The following is a 23,628-nucleotide window of genomic DNA, read 5'->3' as shown; positions in this document are numbered from 1 at the left end:
ATAGACTCTATGCCTATGGATACCAAGACTGTGCAGACATCAGAGACAGACAGAGAGAGGGGGGACAGGCTGATGAGCATACTATCAATCAGGAAAATGTCAAGTCAAAAAGGAACTGTAGATACTCCACCAAAGGCTGCCTGCCATGACACACTGGAATGTGCAATGTCTTGTCTGATTCACCTGCAGAGGCAAGGGGCCATCCTTAGAGCTTGTCAAATGCTGCATCCACATATGATGACCAACATGGTCGTGGACAAGCAGGATCTCACTCTTGCAGTGCTAGCAATTCAACAGCAATATCTGTTGTGGAGGTGTCTACTCCTACAAGAGGTCATCCCTGTGGTCGTGGCCATCATCATGCTGGAGTATCTCCTAGCCACTGTCACTTGAGGTCATGAGGCATGCTAGAAGTTAACCATGATTGTGATTCATGCAGTGCAACTTATGGCAAAGCCAGCTCTCATGGGCATGTATGGGATGCTGAAACCTTCGCCGTGCATGCCTTGGACCTGTTAGTACTGCAACGAATGCTGAGCAGACCCACATGCACGCAAACATATCACACACCTACAGTAAGTTTAACTATTTTCAACAGACTCCCCCATGGTACTACTTCTTTACATAAAAGCACTTATTTTTGTATTCCTCACTACTCACATTCATACACTTCCCTATGATAGGCCTGCAATCATGCATTCTCTTCTTCAGAAGGTGCAAATGAAAACTGCATCTTACCCTTACACTACTTGGGTTGACAATTTCTGATGCACAGTGTGATCAACCTATGCATGGTGTTGATTTTGCATGCATTATTTTTACTGTAGAGTATCTGCTTAACTCTTGTATGTTATATTGTAAAGCTAAGTGCAGTTTGATGCATCTTTGCTAGTGCTACAGCATCCTTTACCTGTCTCCATCTGGCATGATCATATCCAGCTTCTGGCTCCTCCTCTGACTTCTTGTCTGAGTCAACTCTTGGGTGCCTAATATTGTGGGAACTGCTGGCCCTGTAAGTGCCCACCCTGCTGTAACTGCTTCTTAAGTATAATATTGTGCAACATTGCACAGATAGTATTGTGTCACATGTGGCAGGGTCATATTGCAAGGCACCACTAGATGTATCCAGACAGTGAAACCATGCCTTCAGCATCTCAGACAGATGCTCAGTATTGTTTCTGTCTTACAACTGGACACAGTTAGTTGTACCTATGGTCTTTTAGATTTTGTGGATTTCTTAAGGGTTTCATGAGACAGTGTTCCAGAGGCTATCTGGTATCACCAACAAGATGTTCCTGTGCTAAGTAACTAATCACAAACCATTGATACAGGACATAGGTGAGCTGTATGTTGGAGTCAGGTGAGCTGTATGTTGGGGTCATGATAATGGGCTGGGTAACCTGGACACACATTGTAGCTGATACTGTGTGCATTACAGACCACTTGGCAGTTGAAGTGATGCCCACTGTGGTTCTCATGCCTCCTTTCTACTATAACAGCTGAGGCCTGTATTAAGTGCACGTACAGTCTATGGCCCACAATACCTCAGGGGAAATGGACTATATCATATAAAAATCCACATGGCATTGACTGTAACCTCATCATAAAAATGCCACATAGTATTGGCTATAACCTCTTGGGTATGTGGGAACCACGGGTCAGCACTTGGCCATCATTACAACTGTCCTTTTCCCCAATGTAGTGCAATCTCAGAGCCCTCCACTTGGGTGGGTTTGATTAGTGCAGTGTGTGTTCCGGAGTGCTAGTGGGTGAGTGGTTCCTAACCCTGGAAAAAAGTCCGAAGTTCGCTGAAATGAATTTCAGTGTTTAGAATTCAATTAATGCATATTCGATGAATATGTATTTCAGTCAAGTGATATAGACCCGGGAACCACATATGCTCCCCATCATTCTAGAGCATGGTAACAAGAAACTGTTGGGGTATTCTTGAGACAGATGCCTGAGACGTCCCCATTTGGTCTCTGAAAGTTCCCATTACCTAATATACATAAAGCCACGTATATCTTGGTATCCAGTGAGGTAGGCACTGTATGACTCCCATAAGGCTACAGACAAGGATGATTCATTTCTACAATTTCATGGATGATGCCTCTGTCAGCACAACACTGGTCTACAATGTTGGTGTCATGGAGGCCATGAAATGTTAAGTGAGGTCAGGTTATCTCCACCTACACAGGCAACATTGTGTGCTGTTGGACGTAGCAGCTGCATTGAGAGGTTGTTGCAGGTACACATTTACTACAGCTGTGGAAACCCCTAATGTTAATCTGTGGTTTAGTCAGTCTGAACACAGTCATTCAGCCAAGTTCAAATGTTCAGTGGCACAACTCTGTTCAGCAGCATTTAATGTTTCCAAATTTCTCTGCATTCTTGTTTTGCCTGATTATCATACATCTTATTATGCTTTCATTAGAAAGTGTGTCCAATTACATTGTTTAGGCTAACTACATCATGAATTCTGGTCTTTTTAATTGCACATACCCTGTACATGGCCACTTGTGAAAATTCACTTAGTTCGATGCAGCAAGGTTTTCAGAATCCAAACCACTGTCTTTTACAAGAGATCCTGTCAGTTCCCTGTCACTAAAGTAACTGAAACTGGGGTGTAATTTTCTACCTCTTTATTGGGAATGACTCCATCAGTCTTCCAGTAGCACCTCTTTCTCCCATGGTAGTTTAGTATGTGTTAACATTGCTTATATACTCCATTTATTTTTAGAGTAATGTGATGAATCTCTTCAACGCTATTGTTTTATATGCTGTTTTAGCCACAGTGCCTCAAGTGGTTTTCTGTAAAGGGAAGGGTGTTGATTCTTTAATGAAGAAAGTTTTGTGTGGTGTATTTGACACCCTTTCCTATTCTGTAAGTATTAAAACAAAAATAATTGTTCAGCTTCTTTCTCTTTTCAGTGGTGTATTTTTTATTCTCTCCACTTCTGTCATATTAATAAGTTTCATAGATATTTAAAGGCCACTGAATCTTGGGACCATTCACACTTTGCCATTACTCTCCCTCAGATCAAACATTCTTTCTCCAGGATGGCCATACCAGTCAGTCCCAGAATAAACATGTGGATACCCATTCAGTTATCTGACAGCATTTAAAGGAAGGTAGTGAGACACACTGTTTAACATGTCACTAAGGTTTAATCCAGAGGTTTGGAAGTCATTTAGTTATAAAGTTCTTCCTCCACCATGTTTTCTTTTTCTGTTAGTGAATATTTTGGCTCTGATTCTAATACCAGAGGAGATAATGTACTTGCATAGATGCTAGAGGTCCAGGACAATTGACTGTCCAATGCCATGCTAAGTGAGACAAAAATCCCTGCTCAAAAGTCTCTTGGTAGATCAGGAACTTTATGCCTATGAGTTCTTTGGTTAGGAATTTTTGTGTTATTTCTAATTGTTGGATGTGTTTAGTGAGATACAGCCCAAATGGGTGGTTTATTTGATAAATGGTCTGATTAATGCTGTGTAAAAGGGAGTGATTATCCCTTTAGACCAAGATGATATTCCTTTAACAATTAGTTGAGCTAAACAAAAGGATTTGCCAGGAACCATTGTCATAAAATTGTGAAAAGAGAGGGAGATATCAATCTAGGTCCTTGACTACATTTTCATTTTGTGGTAGTGTGTTGTCTATACAGTATGATAAGGGGAGGGGTTGTCCATTAAAAATGATGATGCTCCACTTTTTAGTATTCAGTTTGAGCCTATTTTTAGTACACCAAGAGTTCACTAGGGAGAGTATATTCTGGAGAGCTTGGATGTCATTGGGTAACTTAACCACCCCAGGCTGCCATCATCTTCAAAATATTTTAACTAGAGGTCTTAGTTGTCTGCTTGGATGCATGAAAAGTGAATACCAAAAAGGAGCGGTCCCAGCACCAAGACCTGAGGGACACTGCACATTACTTTCATAATTTGTGATTTGGTGCCTGCAACATGGCAACATGCCAGTTTTGTCTTTCATCCAGTTTGTTATCCATCTGACCACTTATAGGTAAATATTAAAGCTTTTAGCTTTTGTATGATGCCAGCATGGGGGATGGTGTCATAGTCTTCTGCCAGGTTGAGTTACACCATGTGCAGGGCATGTCACTATTTATCTACCAGTTTAATATAATAATGTTGCATGGTTTTACAGATGAGGCTTTTAGGTTTGTAATTGCCCAGAGCAGTTGTAAGACCATCTTTATAGAAGGGTATCACCATGGCAGGGAACCACTCATTGGGGACAAAGCCAGTACCTAAACGTAAACAGGTTAAAGAGTGGGTCTGCAAGGGCAAGTTTAATGTTATTAATTAAGAAGCCTGCTATATTGTCAGGCCCCGTGGGGGAAGTATTTTTTAGTTTTCGATAGCACTTTTTAGTAAATCATCTTTAGAGATAATTGGGGAGAATACGAGTTTCAGATATTTTGGGCTTTGAATAGAAGTCTCTAGAGTGAAGTTGGCACAATATTTGTTTGCAAGGGTATTGACGATGTCTGTTGAATCAGAATAGGAGATGTCATTATGAATATGGTGATAAGGTAAACATATCATTTATATGAATATATTTTTCTGTTTATAAGATTTATCTCACTGAAAATTAATTGAATCTTAGAAGCATAGCCTTCTACAATTTTAGGCAACACCCAGCTGTTTTTTTTTTCTTTTTTTGGTCAGGGTCTGGTTTATGTCGATTAAAATAATGAAATTCTATTTTCATGAGCTGAAATTCCAAGGGATATGCCAATGATAGTTAAGTAATATTTCCCATCATTGTGGTGATTCAGTTATAACTTTTTGTGCACTTACGTACAGGTAAAAAAAAAGCAGCTTCTAAGTACCGGGCACCAAATAAGCTGATTAACAATAGTAACTCATAATAACTACAAGAACAAACAATTAGTGCTGAATAAGGGTCTACCGTACCAAGTGAGATCTAATAACTTTAGTAATATTCAGTCATAACTGCAAAAAATATACTGTATTTTGGTATAAATCAGGAAAACAGTGGTTATTTGGAGAGAAAGTTTAAGGACACAGCCCTCTGTTATGGTGAAGGGGCATAGTCTACTGTAGAAAAAAGTGTCTTTCAGCTGAAAATGTTTCAGTGGATCCTTATTTTATACTCTTCAGTATCCCTTATACAGTTCCAAATCAACTAAGCAGAGAAGCATAACCTCCATATTACTGCAAAAACAACCACATTTAAAGTTACAATAATTTCACTTTATGTTCATTATTTATGTCAAAGTAATTTAGGTAATTAGTTTTTAATACATTTTTTTCATTTTTACGTAGAGCCAAGTAACAAGAAGAAACAAAAAGAAAGGTGAGTGATGTCTTTTTTTCATCTCAGTATTGTTTCATGTAGTAATAACTTGTGCAGTTTTTTAGAGAATGATATGATGCTACAGTACATTATTCATAACCGTAGTGTTATAGGATCATAGGTAAGTACTAGGCTAGCTGCCCTTGAGGGCCATTTTAAGCTTAGCCAATTTCCCTTGGTGAGAGTCAAACCCTTTACATTTTGTCTATGAAATAAACACCTTAACCATTATGCCAACTCCAACCCAATTATTTCACTTGTATTAATTTGTATTGGAAAAAGTTTCACTTCCACCAAAAGACTCAAGTTATATCTGTTTGTGGAGAGAGAGAGAAAGAGTGAGTCAGTGTGTGTGTGTGTGTGTGTGTGTGTGTGTGTGTGTGTGTGTGTGTGTGTGTGTGTTTGGAACCTTAGTAAATAGAAGTGTAAATGAAGCAGAATTTCAATTATTTTAGTTTAACATTTTTTTCCATGATGTATTACAGACAGACCATATGTGTTTATAGGAAGGAACCAAAGGTTTATAGGTGTTTATAGAAAGTAAAAAAATCCTAAAATGCAAGTCCTGAGTAAACCATTAACCCTGGTGGATAAGATATGTTTATAATATTCAAGTAATCCTTATATGTACTTAAATGAACAATATACTATTTTTTCACTATTCCGGAATTGGGAGCTAAAATTCTATAGTAAAGGGGGCTGAAATAATTCTAAAAATATTTGGAGGTGGGATTATGAACAAACACTAATGAATACAGCTAAACAATACTAGAATTAATCCATTTAATTGATACAAAGAATCTGGATATTTCTAACTTTAAAAGTCAAAAAAGGCCACAGAATTTGTTCCATGGGAAGGGTCAGTCTGCTTCATTGCCAGGAGCAAAAGTCAGTAATTTATAAAATCTGAAGAAGGTTGGTATTACAACAGATATGAAGTGGAAAGGAAGGATGAGTATGTCTTACGGGACGTTGCAATGTCACTTTCTAAACCTGATTGTTTAGCAACTGGATGTTTCTTAATACAGCAAGAACATGAGATGTGAATGTTGCATCAAAGTCAAGCTTAAGATAAAAAGATTATTGCAAATGACCAGTGTTAATGTTAGACAAATCAAGGCTTGGATGTTTTACTATTTAAAAGATTAGCTGAAAACAACAAGAAACTGAGTAGAACTGTTAAATACTTGTGCACTAATATGTGTTTTATAAACTGTACTATGATTGCTGACCCACGTGTGAATAAAAGGTAATGCTCTGAGTGTGTTGGTATAGTTAGTGCAATGCATGATCTACAAAGAATAAGGATGATATGGCTGCTGACACATTTACCTCATAAATGTTCGACTTTGGTTCAGTTCTGTTGTAGGGAGTGTTTTGTAAAGAGTTTATTTGATCTCTCCATGATCACTTTGGTTTTCATTGGTGTCTCTAGATTCTTCCTACATTTCAGAGACATGCTGCTAAGTAGTTTTTAAAATGCTACATTGTACATAGAGTCACTTTTGTGTGTGTGTGTATGTGTGTGTGTGTGTCTGTATGTGTGCTTATTCATGTGTCTGTGTCTGTGTGCTTATTCATATACATGCATATATATATGTATGTGTGTGTGTGTCTGTCTGTGTGCTTATTCATGTGTGTGTGGCTGTGTGCTTATTCATATACATGCATGCATGTGCAAGTGTGTGAGCGAGTGTGTGTGTGAGTGTGTGTGTGTGTGTGTGTGTGTGTGTGTGTGTGTGTGTGTGTGTGTGTGTAACCTGTGATGGACTGGTGTTCAGTACTGGGCCGGATCATGTCTTCATGATATAGGTGAAGTCTCTATGGCTTCATCTGTACTGATTTATACTGTTAAAAAGGAACACTTCTACCAAAAGGCCATATGTTTATGCCTTATATAGGTGTATTTAAAGTAAGGGTAAGTAGGGTTTTACATAAGCAACTACTATTTGATCTTATTAGCTTCAAAGAAGGTGATATAAGATATACCAGGTGGGGATCTGAGGCTGCCCATCCAATTAACTAGGCTTGCTTTGAAGGTAACAAGGCTCTTCTTTACCTATAGAGGAAATTTATTACAGAGGTGGGTGATATGTTGGGATATGAATTTGTTAATTTTTAACTAATTTAACTGTGTGGTTCTTGTTAGAATTGTTTCAGGTATGGCCATCTAAAGGAAGAGCCAGTGCAGATCCAAGCCATGGTGAAAAACTTATATTTATTGGCTGGCCTAATAGCGTTTGTGTGAGATAAAATCTTTGGTAGATGGAAGGAAAGTCTGGCCTACCATGCTTGGTGTGCTGCCATAACAGCTCTTACCAGTTAAAGTGGAAATAAATGAGTGGAAAGCTGTTAGGGCACTACTATGTCAAGTGCTCTTACCCTCCATTTCTTGAAGACCTTAGGTCAAAGTTTTTCTTCCTGAAGTGGAAAGATCTTAATATGTTCTAAAGTTGGTTCAGGCAACTTCAGGAATGCACTGCATTCACATTTGATAGGTTCGTAGGTAGGTACTAGGCTATCTGCCCAAAGGCATTTATAAACCTAGCCAGAATGTGTTGGCTTTCGCTGCCCCCTTAGATTAGTTCCCTGTGCCTCTGTCCAGCAGAGCCATTATAGTGATCCCTGGGGTAAACTTTCTGTTTCCCATCCACTCGTCAAGGTTTCTCTTGAAGAGGGTTAGCGAGGAGCTCTGCCTAATGTAGATTGGAATCTTGTTCCAGAGCATGGGAAGTCTCTGGGACAGGAATCTATCCCTCCAGCATGTCCTATTTATTGTTGTGGTAAAGTTTAGATCCCTGGAGTGTGTGGCTCGAGGGGATACAGTTTCTTTAGGTGGAGCATGTCCATCAGTTCTGGGTTGGGCATGGCCTTGAATGTCACGCAGAGATCACCTCTGAGTAGGCAGTATGCAACCGAGTACAGCTGGAGTTTCTTCAGTCGAGCTGCATAGGGCATCTGCTTGAGGCCACTGATCCTCTTGGTGAGGTACTTCTGTGGTCTTTCCAGTTGTTGCAGGTGTCTGGTAAGGTATATCCCAAATGGGGCATTGTACTCTGTGATGAATCTGATGAGTGATGAGTAGAGGGGCCCAATGACCTCTTTCAATCTGGATGCAAACCCTTTTGTGATTAGGTGGGCCACATAGAAGGATTTTCTAACCACTTTGGCAATGTGATTATCAAAGGAGAGGTTACTATCTTCTTGGGTCCCCAAATCCCTTATTATGTCTTCGGTATTTAGGGGGCTACCACCTATGTGGTAGTTTGTGGGTACTTTGGATTTTCCAAAGGGGATGACTATGCACTTTTTGGCATTTAGCTTGAGGCCATGGTTTTGACACCAGGTATCTGTCTCAGAGAGACCCTTTTGGAGGATGTCTGTGTCAGATGAAGAGTCAATTATAGCCCCTAGTTTGCAGTCATCTGTGAACTTGGTCAGCCATAGTCCTCCTGTGCTTGCCTGTACCTCTGAGAAGTATATGCCGAACAGGAGGGGTCCTAGGACTGAGCCCTGGGGAACGCCACTTGTAACCGGTTTAGAGTCAGACCTAGCTCCCACAAAACTTACCATGTGGGTTCTGTCCATGAGCCAGTTGGCAACCCATCTTGTGACATAGGGGTTTATGTTTAGGCTGGTGAGCTTGTCTATAATACCTGAGTGGGGAATGGTGTCGAAGGCCTTTGCAAGGTCGAGGTAGGCTGTGTGGACCACCTTTCCCTCATCTATAGCCTTGGTAACTGTCTCAAAGAAGTCTACCAGGTTTAGGAGGCATGATCTGCCCTTAACAAAGCTGAACTGGGTAGGGTCCGGTGTTTGGAGATTTCCAGTGTCTCTGTTAATGAGATCCATGATGATGCACTCCATAGCTTTGCAGACCAAGCTAGTCAGGATTATAGGGCGATAGTTTCTGGGGTCCATTGTGGCTCCACCTTTGTGGAGTAGAATAACCGTTGCTGTGCGCCACTCTGTGGGCACATAGCCTGTGGAGAGGCTGAGTTTAAACAGTGTGTTTAGGTGAGGGGTTAGTTCATCTTTGAGCTCGTGTAGGACGCAGCCTGGGACACCGTCTGGTCCCAATGATGCTGTGTATTTGGCTTTGGTGAGGGCTGTTGTAACCTGATTGTCTGTGATTTCAGGGGCACTACATTTTTCTGGTATAGTTATGGGCCCTTTTGGGGGTGAGAGAGGGGTGAAGTTTGCACTGAACCTGTCTGCCAGGATGTTGGCTATATTGGTTGGTTCAGTGTATTTTGTGTCATTCTGCACTAACTCTGAGCAGATCTGAGAATTGTCACTTAGATTCTTGATTTAGCTAAAGAATGCCTTGTGGTTATCTTTGGAGTCCATGGCAATTTTTCTTTCGAAGCTAGCCTTGGATGATTTTATGAGGGAACGTAGTTTCTTGCTGATACTGATCAGGGATATCTTTCCTTCTTGGGATTTTACTCTTTTCTGTACTAGTTTCCTCCTTCTATTGTATAGCTTGTTTATGGCAGGGGTCCACCAGACTGCTTTCCTTTTCTTGGAGGAGTGAATCTTTGTTTTGTTTGAGATAGCATGATCCATGCATTATTGTAGGTGCCCATAGCGTGCATTAGTAAAGGATTTTGCAGCTTGGACAGCGTTATCCTTTAGCATGGGGGCTTTGAAACTTCCCACCTCGATCTTAAGTAACGTGAAGTTTGCTTTTGAAAAGTTTTTCACGGTGGTCTCTTTGACCGGGGGTGGTGGCGAAATGTGGATATCCAGAGTGATTAGTTTATGGTCAGATCTAACCATTATTGATGGTTATTCGATTAGTTACACTGTGGTTAATCATGCACTTTTTGATCAATACTGAAACATTTGAGGTTATGTCATAGAAAGGACCTCAAACAAGAAAGAAATTTTGGATGGACAGGTAAATCTCCACACACATTAACCCCCTGTACCCTCTTATTTAATATAACCAAACCTGATGGGGCATAATCTCAGGGTATATTATAACTTCCTAACATCACATACTGTTAGTTGTAGTTGTATCATATTGTCAGGTCTCAATAAAATGAAACCACATAATGCACATAAATACTGTTATACTGCCTGAATAGATGTGTTCAATAAAAAAAATACACTTATATTCATTAATTTCTGTTAGGAAGGCGCACAGTATTGCTAAGACTTATTTCAGTAGTACAGTGTATAATTACTGTGGATCAGATACAGCTGGTGAACATACTGGAAAAAAACAATCGGGTAGCAAAATATATATGACACTGAAACACAGTTGAATGACTGCAGCCTTATGACAATCAGAATCCATGCGCTGAAATTGTAAAATGCGGTTATCTCACTCTTTATGTAATTTATGACTTACACAATTTACAGCACAAAGCCTTTTCATTCGTGGGCAATTGTTGCATTGAGTCAGACTGAGGTCATAGCTGAATCAGCCCACCTACCTGATTAACAAATTCAAAATAAATAAGTAAAAAGAAGTGAAGAAATGCATGTCAGACAGACAACAAAAACAAGGTATTGGACCCAATAGCATGATACAGGCTTGAACCTCGAACTTAAGTTCAAGGTTGCTATGCTTGTTTCCATTAAGCCTTTATCGTGCCATTGGGTCCAATACCTTGTTTTTGTTGGTTCTGAGTGGTATTGGGTCAAATTTCTTTGTTGTCAGACAAGTTTATGAGCATAAAAACTGTACAATTGACTGAATGGCTGTGAAATTCTGGGAAGATAATTACATTGCCTGTTAGGCAAACAACGAAACTACTAAATTAGTGAAGTGTTGCAAAAATAAGTAATAGAATGAAAGTCAGAATGATGAGGACATTTAACCTTGTTTACATTAAGCCTCAGCAAAAAGACAATCATTTGTAATAGTGTTTTAGTAGATTGAGTGAAAATGAAGAACTGGATTGTTTCAAGACTCGTGGAAGGCTAGTAAAATCTGAAAATAAATGTTCTTGGTGAATGCTTTGCAGGACTACACCTCGTGTAGGCTGTAATTTAGTGCAGTGGCATCTGATGATATGGAAGCTTGTCAGGTTCTGTCTTTAAAACAATGCTTTCTTTCATTTTTGCCAGGATCTGCTACAAAGCTGAGCCGACGCCGGATCTCATGCTGTGATCTGGGTGAAGTGGACTGTGATGGCTGGCTATGGCAAAAGAAGGACAACCCAAGCTTTATGGCACCAAAATGGCGGAAGGGATGGTTTGCATTGAAGAAAAATTCTTTGTACTGGTATACCCATCCAAATGTAAGCATCTGAACTTAAAGACTGTTCTATTTCTGCATCCAATACTAGTTTACATATACATAGTTGGTACAGATTAGTTAGAAATGCTGAGATACTATTCATTAAACTTAGACTGAGTTCATGAAATTTCTAAGAGCAATTAGTATGTGCTGATTTATGATATAAAAGCTTAGAAGAAAACAATTTGGTAGCACACAGAATTTTGATGTTCTTCATACCACATTGCTGCAGTCCTAACACTTGGGTAGTCCGCTGTCCCAGTCGGCCCGAATACCAAAGTATATGGCTGACGTCGGTCAAGGCGCATTAGTCTGACGTCAGGACGTCAGGGTACAAATGCGCATGACCGACGTCATATCCTCAGTCTTTTTTGCCGCATGGTCCGATGCAGAAGCAGTTTTGCGAGTGCAGGTTGGCGTTCTGAAATTTTCTGAAGTCGGAGTTTCAGACCGAATCAAAGTTGGCTAAGTACCCGTTGGAGAATATTTTGTTTTTCTTGCCTCAGTATTTAACCGGATGTCAGAAAAAGTGAATAACTGTATTTCGTGTGGGAAACAGATACCTCATAGGGATTACCATACCTTGTGTATACCTTGTTTAGGGCCTGAGCACGACGTTGTTGGATGTCGCTCTTGTGCTAGATTTAACAAACGCACTATAAAGAGAAGGTTAGACTGTGCCACGTTAGTTTTGGGAAGCGTTGTAATTATAAAATGCCGTCGGATGCTCCGGCCCGCTTCCAAAAGCGCAAGGACAAAGCAGCAAAGCCTAGGTTGGAAGAACCATCAGTCCCGGACGTCGGTTCTTTAGAAGGCTCAGTGGAGCCGGAGGCTCTGCCAGAAGTTTCTTTGGAGTCTCAGGAGAGACTTTACTGTTACAAGATGTGTCTTCTCAGGAGGTAGGCCAGGCTGAAGGGGCTTCTCAGGTGGCTGTTCTCCTCTCTTCCTAAGGTGGTTAGGCCCTCCCCTTCTGTTTCCAAGGCTTCTTTGAGAGGCAGGCCAGGTTTAACTTCAGTGGGGGTCTCTCCTAGTTCTTCGGGATCTTTGCCTAAGAAACATATGCTTAAAATGGCAGAAGATTTGATTACTATGATTAGAGGTTCTATGCCCCCTCCTGATAAGAGGCCTAGGGTGGATCCTGAGCTTGAGAGTTTTGAGCAGTGTTCGGAGGCTTCTGAGTCTTCGGCTGAAGACTTGCAGGAGTATCCTCCTTATTCTGATTCTGATGTGGATGATTCTACTCCTTCGGCTTCTCCTCCTGAGGATTTCTCTTTTTCAGAGACTCTTCATTCCATGAGGGAGCATTTTAAATGGGAAGGCCAAGATTTCTCTGATTCCAGGAAGAGGCTTAGGGAATTTTTGTTTTTACCCCAGCATAGGCCTTTAGCTATACCTCCTGTTCTGGATGTGGTGGAAGATGTTTCTGCAGAGGCTTCCCTGAACCCTGATTCTTTGCCTCCTGCCCCAATTAAACCAGATAGGTATTATAGGGTGCCTGAAGCTCATAAGTATCTTTTTAAGAGTCCTAGGGCAGACCCAGAAACTGTTTCTCAGGGGCCTAAAGGTGTTAAGGCTTCTGTTGTTAAAATCCTGTTCCTCCTGATAAAGAGGCAAGGGCTTTGGATAGATGGGGAAAGAAGGTGTATACTTCTTCCACTTTAGCCATGAGGGCTTTGAATTGCCAGTTCCACATGTTAAAATATCAAAATTATCTCCTTTCACAATTGAAGTCTAAGGTGGATGCTCTGGCGGAAGGTATTGAGTGTAAAGAGTTGCAGGATTTAGTTCATGTGTCTGAACAGGTGGGTAAGCATTCCTTGCAATGTGGTTTTGATGCTGTGCAGGCCTCTTCGAGGGTGGCTGCCACTGGTTCTGTTCTTCGTAGGCACGCCTGGCTAAGGGATCAGAATTTAGCTGAGCATGTTAAGACAAGGATTTTGGATGCTCCGTTACAGTCTGACGTGTTGTTTGGTTCGCCTGTGGAAGCTGTTTTAAAGAAAATGGAGGACAAGGCTAAGTCTATGCAGACTGTTAAAGATTTTTTGCAGGTTCAGCCTCCGAAGTTTAGTAGAAATTGGCCTACTAAGGGATGGACATATCCTGCTTATGATTCCCAGTCTAGGGGTAGGTCTAGACGTGGTAGGGGCAGAGCTCAAGGTTCTTTTAGGCCTAGGACAGGAGTTCACCTGCTCAGTCTTCTGGTGAGGGCAGGGGTCAGTCCTTTCGTAAACAGACCCAATGACCTGCCTTTTCAGCTGCCAGTGCTTTCTCATCTGGCAGCACCTTTGGGAGGAAGGCTGGCACTTTTCAAAGAAAATTGGAGTTTAATTACCCAAGACAGATGGGTATTGGATATCATTCACCACGGTTACAGGTTTTATTTCCATACCTTGCCTCCTTTCAAAGGCATGCCAGACATTCCTCCTCTACAAAGAAAAGAGGCTCACAAGCAAATTTCGCTGTTACTCCAAATAGGGGCCATTCAGCCGGTTCCTGTGCCAGAAAGGGGCCTAGGATTTTATTCTCGCCTGTTCCTAGTACCAAAGAAGGGGAACACGTGGAGACCAATTTTGGATTTATCTATCCTCAACACTTATCTGGACATTCCCAAGTTCAAAATGTTGACGTTACAACAGCCTTTACCTCTGCTGGGCAAAGATCACTGGATGGTAACTTTGGATCTCAAGGAGGCTTACCTTCATGTACCTATCAGACTAAGTTGCAGGAAGTATCTGCGATTTCGAGCTGGGAATTCCCATTATCAGTTCTCTGCATTGCCCTTTGGCTTATCTACTGCGCCCAGAGTATTCACAAAGGTTCTGGCTCCAGTGATAGCTTACTTCAGGCTAAAAGGAATACAAATCTATCCTTACTTGGACGACTGCCTGATTCTGGCTCAAGAAAAGGAAGACCTTTTACAGCATTTGGAATATGTGATAGCAGTGCTAAGATGCCTGGGGTATTCTGTGAACGAAATAAAGTCCAGTCTAGTACCCTCTCAAGACATGTGCTTTCTGGGTGTGAGACTGAATACAGCAACCCAGATGGCCTTTTTAACCCCGGACAAACAAAAGAATCTTTCCCTTTACTTCCATCAACTATCTCTTCAGTCCGGGCTGACTGCAAGGACAGTCCTTCAAGCCTTAGGGTTCATGGCATCTTGTATTCTGGTGCTTCCCAATGCCAAACTGCATATGAGGAAGCTGCAATGGTATCTCAAAATGTATGGACACAGCACTGCCAGGATTTGGACACTGTCATTCAAATAATACCTTGCATTCAAAAGGAATTTTTGTGGTGGGCTCAGGAATGTCACCTAAACAAGGGACTCTCTGTGACCCGGCCAGAGGCGAGTCAGATTCTAACGACAGATGCCTCAGACATAGCTTGGGAGCTCATCTGAATGGAAAGTGGATACAAGACAAGTGGCCTGCCAGACTACAGCATCTACATATCAACATGAAGGAGATGTTAGCAGTCCAGTTTGCATTAATGGCTTTCAAGGAGTTGCTTCTTCCAGGGCAGGTGTTGATTCTAACAGACAACACAACTGTCATGTGGTACATCAACAAACAAGGGGAACACATTCTTACCCTCTATGCAGGCAAGCAATGATTTTATGGGAGACTGCGCTCAGCTTGCAACTAACTCTTCAGGCAAGGTTTCTGCCGGGAGCACAGAACTCCTTAGCAGATGTGTTAAGCAGACAAATCATGGATCCCCACGAGTGGAAACTGGATCTTCATGTATTTCGAAATTGACAGTGTCATGGGGAACTCCAGACATAGATCTGTTCGCTTCTCCACTAAACCACCAGCTGCCAAAGTTTTGCACAACAAGGTTTCATCACACAGCTTGGAAAGTGGATGCTCTTTCTTTCAGTTGGGAAAATCTTCATGTGTATGCCTTTCCACCTCTGCCTCTTCTCCCAAAGGTACTCCTAAAGGTCAGACAAGACAAGCCAAGGATGATTTTAATAGCTCCAGATTGGCCTCGGCAACACTGGTACCCATTACTGAGGAGTCTGGTAAGGAAGCCTCCATGGCCTTTACCTTTGATTCCACACCTATTGTCTCAGAGGGACGGTCATCTACTCAATGTCAAGCTTCACTCTCTTCATCTAACAGCCTGGCATATTCTGTTTTGAAACACAGCAGGTCTCAACTTCCTCAACAAGTTTTGAATGTGATTATGGAAGCCAGAAGACCTAGTACAAGGAAAGTGTACAGAAAAATGGAAGAGATTTTTATTTTGGAGTGCAGCAAAGAATTTGGAGGTTTCTGAGCCTAATTTGAGTGTGGCTCTTCAATATCTTACTGAGTTATTGGACAAAGGTTTGTCTTTCTCTTCCATTAAGATTCATGCTGCAGCAATTTCAGCTCACTATGATTGTGACCCACCATTGTTTTCTCATCCTTTGTTCAAGCAATTTCTTAGAGGGGCAAAGAATATAAGACCCCCACGTAGAGCTCCTACTCCTGCTTGGGATCTCAATTTTGTGTTGGAGAAACTTACTCTACAACCTTTTGAGCCTCGGCTACTGCTGAGTTGAAATATTTGTCATGGAAGACTGCTTTTTTGTTGGCCATTACTTCTGCAAGAAGGGTTTCTGAATTGCAGGCCCTTATGGCAGTTGAGCCTTTTGATTTTCCATAAGGATAGGGTATCATTACGTACTAATCCTTCCTTTATGCCTAAGGTGGTTTCTAGTGTGGCTTTGAACCAAACTATTCATTTGCCTACTTTTTATGCAGATCCCCAAAATAAGGGGGAAAAGATTTTGCACACTTTAGATGTACACAGGCAGTTGCGTTATTGTTTAAGCAGGACTAAGGATTTTAGGCAGTCTCAGCAGTTGTTTGTTTCTTTTGCTTTGAGTTCTCAGGGCAAGCCTGTGTCAAAACAAACTATTTCTAAGTGGATTGGGTTTTGCATTGCATTTTGTTATTCCCATCATGGCAAGGAGATTCCAGCTGGGATTAGGCCTCATTCCACTAGGGCTACTGCCACCTCAACAGCATTTCTAAGGGGGGTGGCAACTAAGGATATTTTGGAGGCAGCTACTTGGAGTTCAGTGCATACTTTCTCTAAGCATTACCACCTTCCTCTCTACTCTAAATCTAGGGCTGGTTTTGCCACAGCTATTTTGCAGGGCATGTTGACAGCTCCTGCTTCTTTATGATTTGCCAGCCTCCCTTACCTCTGCTTTGGGATTCTACCCAAGTGTTAGGACTGCAGCAATGTGGTATGAAGAACATAGTACAGTTTTGTACCTACCATAAATGTAGATGTTCAAGATCCACATTGCTGCAGTCCAATTTATCCCTCCTTCCCCTCTGTGTTTAGGGGTGGTTGTGTGGGTGGGGTTATACTCTTGTAAATTTGTATATATTGTATATATATTTGGTGCAGGAGTGTTTGGTGTTTCTTGGTTTTGGGCCTTATCTTTTTAGGGTCTTCTGACATCTGGGGCAAGAAAAGACTGAGGATATGACGTCGGTCATGCGCATTTGTACCCTGACGTCCTGACGTCAGACTAATGCGCCTTGACCGACGTCAGCCATATACTTTGGTATTCGGGCCGACTGGGACAGCGGACTACCCAAGTGTTAGGACTGCAGCAATGTGGATCTTCGAACATCTACATTTATGGTTGGTACAAAACTGTACTTTTCAGTACTAGTATAGGCAGGTAGCTGAATGTAATAAGCAATACTTCTTTATTACAACAGTCCTCCACTCTGTGACATTGGTTGTCAATGTTTAGCAGTGGACAACACAGTCAAAATGGTCAAATTAATGTTTTTCAAAAGTTGTAAGGTAATATACTTTGGAGCAAAATGTAGAAATGTTCTATCATTTGAGGGGTGTACAGTTATGTACTGCAATGGAGGAGAAGGACATACTTATATTGAATGGTGAAATAGAGATATTTCTGTTCACTGTAGTAATTTGTTAGAGCTGACCACTACAATTTTCAAATGTATAGTTTAAGAAGTCTCCTTCAGGTGCCAAAAAACAGTCTTGTTCTTATAGTTTGTTTTCCATGACTTTTTACTAAGCTTACAGCCAAAGAGATAATAAAGAACCTCATCCATATGTTCCAATACTGGTGGGAGACTAATAACATTCCCTAACAAATATATTATCCCCACATATCCTAAGTGAGAATTTGTGATCACCTATGTAGTCATCCATACTTGTTTTATAGACTGTTAAGGAAGTACTCTGTTGGACAGGTCAAGGCAGCCTGTTTCAGAAATGGAATCTGTCATGAAGTGTGGTATTGCTGGATGTTTTGTATGATTTTGCAGAAATGAGGGGAGAAATAGATTATATAATGGTAACAGCAGATGTTTATAGTCTTTTTACTGTTATACCCAATGATTTTTGGCTGACATTAATAAAACATTACTTAGAAGTTCATAGTGATTTTGATCAGGCTAAAATAGAGCTGATTTGCCATCTTATGGATCTAATGCTACACAACAATATGTTATTGTTTGATAAGACCATATATTGGCAGAAATGGGGTGTTGCCATGAGCACACAATTTGCAAACAGTGATGCCAGTCTGGTAATGGATGAGCGGGAGAATAACTGCTCTAAACAATAACTCATTTGCAGAATCACTGACATTTTATAAAAGCCTTGTGGATGATGTCTACCTTATATGGGCAGGTATGGTAGAGAGATTAAAAGACTTTATAATCTGTTTGGAAAGCACAACAGACTTTTTGAAATACTCTCCATTATTCTACCACCTGCATTAATTTTTTGGACATTGAGATCTCAGTAAATGAGATAATACATTTTAATATGAACCTATACAAAAAGGAATGTAAGAAAAACAATTAGTTATACAGGGACAGCATGCACCTGTCATTTACTTTTTTCAGAATGATTAAGAATCAACTATACAGAACATCTAGATTATGTATGAGAGAAGAAGATTATAACACAGCCATCATTAACTTGATAACACACCTTCAAATGAGGGGATATAAGCGCAGTGAAATAGAGAAAGAGATGGCTAATTTTCATTTAATAAGGAGAGATAGAGCTTGATCATTTTTTAAATGAGTACATGATGTGAATCGATCAGTAGAAGGAGATGACTTTGTGGTAAATATGATGGGATGAATTCGATGTAACAACGCCAGAAACAGAATCAAGTTTGACTTATCTGGTGATGTGAGGTATATATGTGATATCACAAGAGCTAACTGGAAAATTGTTTCATTGGACCCTGTGTTGAAAGATATAGCTGGAGAAGCTCCCTCTTTTGTATACGGAAGGAATAAGAATTTGAAACAATTGCTATGTTACTCTTGTAATAAAGCGCCACCTTCTAATTCCAATAGAGTTGGCACATTTCCGTGTAGACTTTGCAGTTGTTACAAATGCATCTCAACACAAAACGAATTTATACATCCTCACACAGGCAAAAAGTATAAGTGCTATACCTCTGCAACTATAGAACTAAGCATTTGGTTTATATAGTCCTCTGTCAATTATGTTCAAGCCTCTACATAGGAAAAATGGGTAGATCATTCAAGAAACATATCATGAAGCATATCAGTGACACTAGGCTTCAGGACTCAAAGAATCCATTGGTTAGACACATTGCTGATAATGAACATCACTTTTCATTCATGGCGTTACAAGTCACTATAGATAATATTAAAAGGGGGAAGATATCACTTAAAAAACTGAACAAAATAAGATGAAATAGATACGCAAACTGCAAGGCTGTATATCTCTTGGACTTAATACCAATATGCCTATAAAACCATCACTCAAAGGGCGGAGGCTTTATAGAACAACTTGACTGGTTTGTGAGATGGGTAGTGGCCCTTAATGGACATTTCATTGTTAGTGATTTATCTGTTTAAACAAAATTTTAATTGATAATGGCAGATCTGAGGAAGGGTTTGATGAAACCTGAAAATGCTTATCGTCTGTTTGTACCTGTTTTATTAAAAGTTTTGGTTTTATGTTTAATGGCCTGGTAACAGCATCATTTTTTATTCATATTTGTTTTGCTTTTTGTGGTGTTGCACTTTACTTGTCATAACATTTTTGTGTGGATTTACATTTGTATTTTTGGTTCAGGGATGACAAGACATGGCCAAAGGAAGAGACCAGAATTCCGTTGATGTTGAATTAGAATATCGTTCAAACTGTGAAGTTGCAATGTAGCTTCACAGGATTACAAGAAGCTCATTTATATATCTAAAAATCTATTACTGAGGATGAATTTTACTGAGTTAGATATCGCTGAAGATATATGGAATCCAAATATGACTGATTTTAATGTCAAAGTGAGAGAATTGGAACATTTATTGTTTAAGCTAAAATGGCAGCAATGGCAAAGTCAACATCTAGAGGTGTGCCTACATTATAAAATACCTAGAGGCTTGCAAGTGTTGTTTATGCCTACTTATGGAACAACACACCTTGAATTTTTATATAAATGGCAAGCTCTGAATATAGATCAAAGTTTCAGATATATGTGCTCTTTATTAGAATAGTTTATGCCAATTGAAAGAAAAATGTTACAAGATGTTGAAAAACTGCAACTTATATAAAAAACTAAGTATGTGGAGTCAGTATATATTAAGAAATTTATATTTAAATGACTTCATTTGATCCAAGACTGGAACTTATTAAATTTAAAAAGCTGGCCAGAGACCATAGATATTTTAAGAATGGCCATATTTTCACATGGCCAAAAACTAGAGTTCACAGTAACAATTCAAGTGAACAGAATACGGAGAATATCAATTCAATCTCAACTAATTCAACTACTATAGAATATAATTTGGAAAGGAATATCACTGAAGTTGACACTAGAAATTTCTTCTAACTCTCTAAACATTTCAGATTTGGGAGCCAGACCCAAAGAGAATAGATAAAAAGTAAATTCAGAATCTCTTCTCCCTTCATTTTTTTCACAACTGCCTCTGTAATTTGCATCCACAAACAAGGAGAGAATGAGATCGGTGAGGAGAGGAGGAAGGAAGCACCACCTCTTATTGGGTTGGAAAGAACAACAGGGGTGGAGCAAACATGCAGTGAAGTAGATGCTCTTATATTTAACATATCTAATGTTGAACTCACTCCATATCAGTGGTCAGTATTGAATAAAGACCTTGATTTTGTTCCAACTGCCGCATCAGAATTAAGTGAAGTAATTCTGAATTTAAAAATGTTTGGAAGAAATATCATGTAACATCAATGTGTAACACAAATACAGCAGCTGATTTTAATATATTTAAGAAACCAAGTACATTTGTTCCACAAAGCATACCAGTTTTGGACACATTTCTTAATTTATGTGAACAGGACATTGCCAGTTTTTTGCTTGACTCTAAACATCACTTTTACCACATTAGTAAAGAGAAGAGCAGGGCCCTGCATGAATTGAGGGGGGAATACAATCTTTGTTATTAAACTTGCTGACAAAGGAGGTGCCATAGTGGTAATGAACTGATCTGAATATGTAAAGAAAATGTTAACATTGTTGGGAGGTACTACAACTTAGGGTGCAAGGTTACAGCATGTATCATAATATTAATTTGACACTTAAAAAATCTACCATTGGAACATAAAATATCTAAAGAGTTATTTGAATACTTTATACTGGAAAACAAACATGGGGCGTAGGTTTCCTCTGGGTGCTCTGGTTTCCTCCCACATCCCAAAGACATGCTGTAGGTGGATTGGACACACTAAATTGGCCCTAGGTGTGATTGTATGCATGTGTGTGCCTTCTGTGGAAGGTTGGGCGCTGGGCTGGCAACTCAACACTGTAAAACTCCACTGCCAATCATGAGCGGACAGGTGATCCGCTGTGGTGACCCCTAACCGGGAAAAGCCGAAAGAAGAAGAAGATAATGGAAAAAAAAAAAAACAGTCATTCCAGTAAAAAGTGGCTTACTTAAGGTTTACAAACATCCACAAGACCCTATCATGTTGGGTAATGGATGGATAATGGAACCATTGTCCATTTAAGTTGAGCAAGCATTACAGAGTGTGGTGCAATCCACTTTGACTGTAATAAAAGATACGGGCCGTTTTCTGGATGTTTTGTCTGATTTTGCAGCAGTGAAGGGGGAGACCGATTATATAATGGTAACCCTAGATGTGAATAGTCTTTTTACCATTATATCCAATTATTTTGGGCAGACGTCAATAAGACATTACTTGGAAGTTCATAGTGATTTTGATCAGGCTAAAATAGAGCTGATTTGCCATCTTATGGATCTAATGCAACAAACCAGTATATTATTGTTTGATAAGACCATATATTGGCAGAAATGGGGTGTTGCCATAGGCACACCATGTGTAAACAGCTATGCCAATTTGGTAATGGCTGAGTTGGAGAATAACTGTGTGCTAAACAATAATTCACTTGGAGAATCACTCACATTTTATAAATGTCTTGTGGATGATGTCTACCTTATGGGCAGGTATGGTAGATAAGTTAAAGGACTTTATAATTTGGAAAGCAGAACAGACTTTTTGAAATTTACTCTCCATTATTCTACCACCTGCATTAATTTCTTGGACATAGAGATCTCAATAGATGGGGCAAGAAATTTTAATATGAACCTATACAAAAAGGAATGTAAAAAAAAATTGTTATACAGGAACAGCATGCACCCGTATTTTACTTTTTCCAGTATTATTAAGAATCAACTATACAGAACTCCTAGGTTAAGTACAAGAGAAGAAGATTATAACACAGCCATCATTAACTTGATAACACACTTTCAAATGAGGGGATATAAGTGCATACAAGTGCAAAATAGAGAAAGAGACGGCTAATTTCCATTTAATAAAGGGAGATACAGCTCGACCATTCTTAAAAGAGTACATGGTGTGAACCGATCAATAGAAGGAGAAGACTCTGTGGTAAATATGATGGGACAAACTTGATGTAATAAAACCAGAAACAGAATCAAGTTGACTTATGCTGGTGATGTGAGGTATATATGTGATATCATAAGAGCTAATTGGAAAATTCTCTCATTGGACCCTGTGTTGAAAGATATAGCTGGAAAAGCTCCCTGTTTTGTAAATGGAAGGAATAAGAAATTGAAACAATTGCCATGCAATTCTTTTAATAAAGTGGCACCTTCTAATTCCAATAGCATTGGCAAATTTCCCTGTAGGCTTTGCACTTCATGCAAATACATCTCAACACGAAATTAATTTATGCATCCTAACACAGGCAAGAAGAATAAGTGCTATACATTTGCAAACTGTAGAACTACGCATTTGGTTTATGTAGCCTTCTGTCAATTATGTTGCAGCTTCTGTATAGGAAAAATGGATAGAACGTTGAACAAATGCATCTCAAAGCAAGTCAGTGACATTACATTTCAGAACTCAAAGAATCCAATGGTTAGACACATTACTGATAATAATGAGCATCACTTTTTCTTCATGACATTATAAGCCACTATAGATACTATTAGAAAGGGGAGATATCACTCTGTATATACATATGTATGTATGTATGTATGTATATATATCATCATTCTCTTTCGGCTTTTCCCGTTAGGGGTCGCCACAGCGGATCATCTCTTTCCATTTCTTCCTATCCTCTGCATCTTGCTCTGTCACACCAACCGCCTGCATGTCCTCTCTCACCACGTCCATAAACCTTATCTTAGGCCTTCCTCTATTCCTCTTACCTGGCAGCTCCATCCTTAGCATCTTTTTCCCAATATACCCATCATCCCTCCTCAGCACATGTCCAAACCAACGCAATCTAAGCCTCTTGCTTTGTCTCCAAACTGTCCAACATGAGCTGACCCTCTAATATACCGATTCCTAATCCTATCCATCCTAGTCACACCGATTGCAAATCTTAACATCTTTAACTCTGCCACATCCAGCTCTGACTCCTGCCTTTTGTCAATGCCACTGTCTCCAACCCATATAACATAGCTGGTCTCACTACACTCTTGTAGACCTTCCCTTTCACTCTTACGGATACCCGTCTGTCACAAATCACTCC

The 23,628-nt window shown here is 39.9% G+C and overlaps 1 protein-coding gene across 1 annotated transcript in view; it reads left to right on the top strand.

Annotated features, from left to right (window-relative positions):
- Positions 1 to 23,628, top strand: part of LOC122812560 (connector enhancer of kinase suppressor of ras 1-like) — a 719,099-nt gene that overhangs the window by 305,429 nt on the left and 390,042 nt on the right. Inside the window, exons 9-10 of the mRNA XM_044084817.1 lie at positions 5,314 to 5,344; positions 11,426 to 11,598. Coding sequence (XP_043940752.1) covers positions 5,314 to 5,344; positions 11,426 to 11,598 — 204 coding nt within the window. The remainder of the gene's footprint in view (positions 1 to 5,313; positions 5,345 to 11,425; positions 11,599 to 23,628) is intronic.

The sequence above is a fragment of the Protopterus annectens genome, chromosome 1.part1 (assembly GCF_019279795.1).
Source record: "Protopterus annectens isolate FY-2018-M chromosome 1.part1, PAN1.0, whole genome shotgun sequence".
Lineage (NCBI taxonomy): Eukaryota > Metazoa > Chordata > Ceratodontiformes > Protopteridae > Protopterus > Protopterus annectens.
The sequence above is the reverse complement of the archived record's forward strand: the minus strand, read 5'-3'. Positions and strand labels throughout refer to the sequence as shown.